Raw genomic sequence first — 2,755 nt, forward strand, 5'->3', positions numbered from 1 at the left:
CCCACACCCACACCCATACCCACACCCACATCCTGGCCACCACCCCGACCCCACTGCACCCGCGCAGGTTCTTCCCAAGGAGTACGGCGGCAAGGCCGAGCTGCGGCCTATCGACGAGGCGGCCCGCGCCTTCAAGCTGCCCCCCTACAATGCCGCGGCCACGTCAGCGCCAGAGGAGCCCGATGCGGCCCTCGAGGTCAGCGACGGGCCGCAACCGTCTAAGGCGGGGGCTTCGGTAGGCAGCGGCGCGGGCGCGGCGGCGGTGCCGGCGTAGCGCGAGCGACGTCAGGAGTGCAACCCAATCATTCGTTTCTGCGACAAGCAGACTATGTTTGACAGACCAGTTTGTAGGGGTGAGGCGCCGAGGGCGCCCCGAGAACCGTGACACCTCACCAAGTCCTGGGGCAGCTGCGCCCACAAGGCGCACTCGCGGCACGCCCCGGGCCGCGCCGATGCCGGCAAAACAGTGGCGGTGGATCGCGTGGGCGCGCTCGCAGGTGTGTCACCTGCTGCGCCGGGTGATGCCTGTGGGCCACAGTTTTTGACGGCCCTTGACAGACTGACCGTTACAGCGCGTTACTTATGACACTTTGAATAGCAGATGTGCTGCTTCTGCGCAAGACCAGGCGCCCGGGTTTTGGCTATGCCGCAGCGCCGTTGTTGCCACCGTCCCCGCTGCTAGGCCCGCGCCGCAACGGAATTGCACTTGAAATTGGTCGTGTTCCGTGGGGCCAGCCCTGCTGCCAAGCGGTGGTATGTGATTGCGCACCGGGACTCTGCTGGTGGGGCAGACCTGGGCTGTCTCCTCGAGCGTGCTGGCCGCCGCGCTCAGGGGCGTCTGACGCGTCCTTTCTAGGAACTGCAACACTTCTTCGTCCGCTTGGCAGCGCGCGGCACCCATTGATGCGGATGCTGCTGCCATGCGCGCTCAAGCACGCACATCACTCCAGCCTTGCGCCACTCCTTATTGATCGCATACATTTCGCACGCGCAGCTGAGTTTGAAGCCTGATTGGCGCTGCCACTCTCCTAGATACCACCGATAAGCTCGATGCCAATTACATGTAAGCTTCAGGGCTACGTGCTGATTGCAAGCGCGCCGATTCGCGGACAGCATGTCAGACGTCGCAAAGGGGCAGAGCCTGTGCTGTCAGCGCAGTGGGTGGCAACAGCTCAAGGGCTGGGGCCAAGAAGCATCTGGTGAGGACAAGCTGAGTCAGAGGGGACGCCTGTGAATGCTGATTTGGGCCGTGCGGCCTGTTCTATATCCTCTCACTATACACTCATGTCTGCTTGCCTGCGCAGCCCCGCGCGGCTGCCGCGCAGCGGAGGAGTCAGGGAGATGTTTGGGCCCCAAAGCGCCGGCCGCTGCCGGGCCGATCCTGCTGCCCGCCTCACTGCGGGCCCTCCCACAGCGAGTGCAGGCCAAACAGCACGAAGAGAATGCCGCCGATAATCTGATAATTGGGTGGGGGGGGGGGGTTGGGAGGACAGAAGCACAAATTAGGCAAGGCCAGGCTGCTGATCACAATCAAGTGGGGGGATTACGGATCCAGAGGGCATGTGGGTCTCAGCGGATGACAGTTCAGTGCTGAAGAAGCACGCCGCAGCGGGGTCCGCCGTGCGCACGTCGCACTGCAGCTAACTGGTGTGTATGAGCATGTGTGTGTGTGTATGAGCATGTGTGTGTGTGTGTGAGCATGTGTGTGTGTGTGTGTGTGTGTGTGTGTACGCGTGAGCTTGAGAAGGAAAGGAATGTTGCTCCAGAGATTTGCCCACTCACCCCGACCGTCCGCTCGTCGATGTGCACTGCCAGGTGGCGGCCGCCCAGCACGGCCACCGCCGTGCACAGCGCGTGGCCGATAATCGATCCGAGGGTGACGCCATACACGTCCGAGGACGCGGCGAGGCCGATGGTTGCGATCTGGCTGCGGTCGCCCCACTCTGCCAGGAATGTCAGCGTGAATGCATTGACAAATACCTGGATTCGAAAAATGGATGAGGGGGCGCAGTAACGCCAGCCGGTGAGCGTGGGTGGTGTTGACGAACGTTTGCTGTCTGCTTAACAGGCAAGACGGGCGGCCTTACACTGAGGCTGCATGAGGGTGGCGCCGCCCAGCGGCCACAGGGGTGCGCCAAGAGGTGCCCGCGGCGGTGGGGCCAACTGTGAGGGTAGGCCTGCCTGGTATGCGCACAGCAGCGGGCGACTGCAGAGCCATGTATCACCCGAGCCCCTCGTCTCCCTGGCCCCTGCCCCCACCGGTGAGATGACGCAAGCCAGCAGCTGCGCCGCCCGCCCCGGGCCGCCGGCGCGCGTGGGGGCCCGCTTCGCGCCGTTGGCGCCGGCCGGCTGCTCGTCCCCCTTGTATGCGCTTAGGCGGTCCCTGCTGCCGCGGCCGTCAGCCAGCTCCTGCTCAACCGCCTCCAGCTCTGACTCGCCCTGTCGAGTTGGTGTGTGAGGAAATATTTGTGAGTGCGTGCGTGCGTGTGTGTGCACGCGTGTATGTTTGTGTTAATGCACGTGTCTGGGTGGAAAGGATTCAGGAACCATCCAGGTTGCGATGCCAGGTAAGCGGGTTGCAATTTTGAAAAGTGGGCGTTTGCAGGGTCCGACAAGGGGAACGGGGGACTGCGCCGCAGCGATGGCCGCACGCCCTGGGTCCCCCCGAGTTGCTGCAGAGTACCGGGTGAACCCCGGTGGCTCTAACAATCTCCGGTCTTCGACCTGCCCGCCCCCTCCCCCTGGTGTCCAACGC

General features: G+C 63.8%; 2 protein-coding genes across 2 annotated transcripts; one reads left to right on the forward strand and one right to left on the reverse strand.

The window, feature by feature from the left end:
- Positions 1 to 67: 67 nt before the first annotated feature.
- MNEG_15964 (hypothetical protein) lies at positions 68 to 274 on the forward strand (the record flags this gene model as incomplete). The annotated part of the gene is made up of 1 exon (XM_014035564.1): positions 68 to 274. A coding segment is annotated over one exon (207 nt), but the record flags the coding sequence as incomplete, so codon positions are not given.
- A 1,119-nt stretch (positions 275 to 1,393) lies between these two features.
- MNEG_15965 (Transmembrane protein) lies at positions 1,394 to 2,550 on the reverse strand (the record flags this gene model as incomplete). Its single annotated transcript, XM_014035565.1, has 4 exons — positions 1,394 to 1,456; positions 1,783 to 1,980; positions 2,260 to 2,439; positions 2,548 to 2,550. The coding sequence occupies 4 exons, from the start codon at positions 2,548 to 2,550 to the stop codon at positions 1,394 to 1,396; spliced, it is 444 nt and encodes a 147-aa protein (XP_013891019.1).
- Positions 2,551 to 2,755: the final 205 nt, after the last annotated feature.

Source organism: Monoraphidium neglectum (assembly GCF_000611645.1).
Source record: "Monoraphidium neglectum strain SAG 48.87 unplaced genomic scaffold scaffold05839, whole genome shotgun sequence".
Taxonomy (NCBI): domain Eukaryota; kingdom Viridiplantae; phylum Chlorophyta; class Chlorophyceae; order Sphaeropleales; family Selenastraceae; genus Monoraphidium; species Monoraphidium neglectum.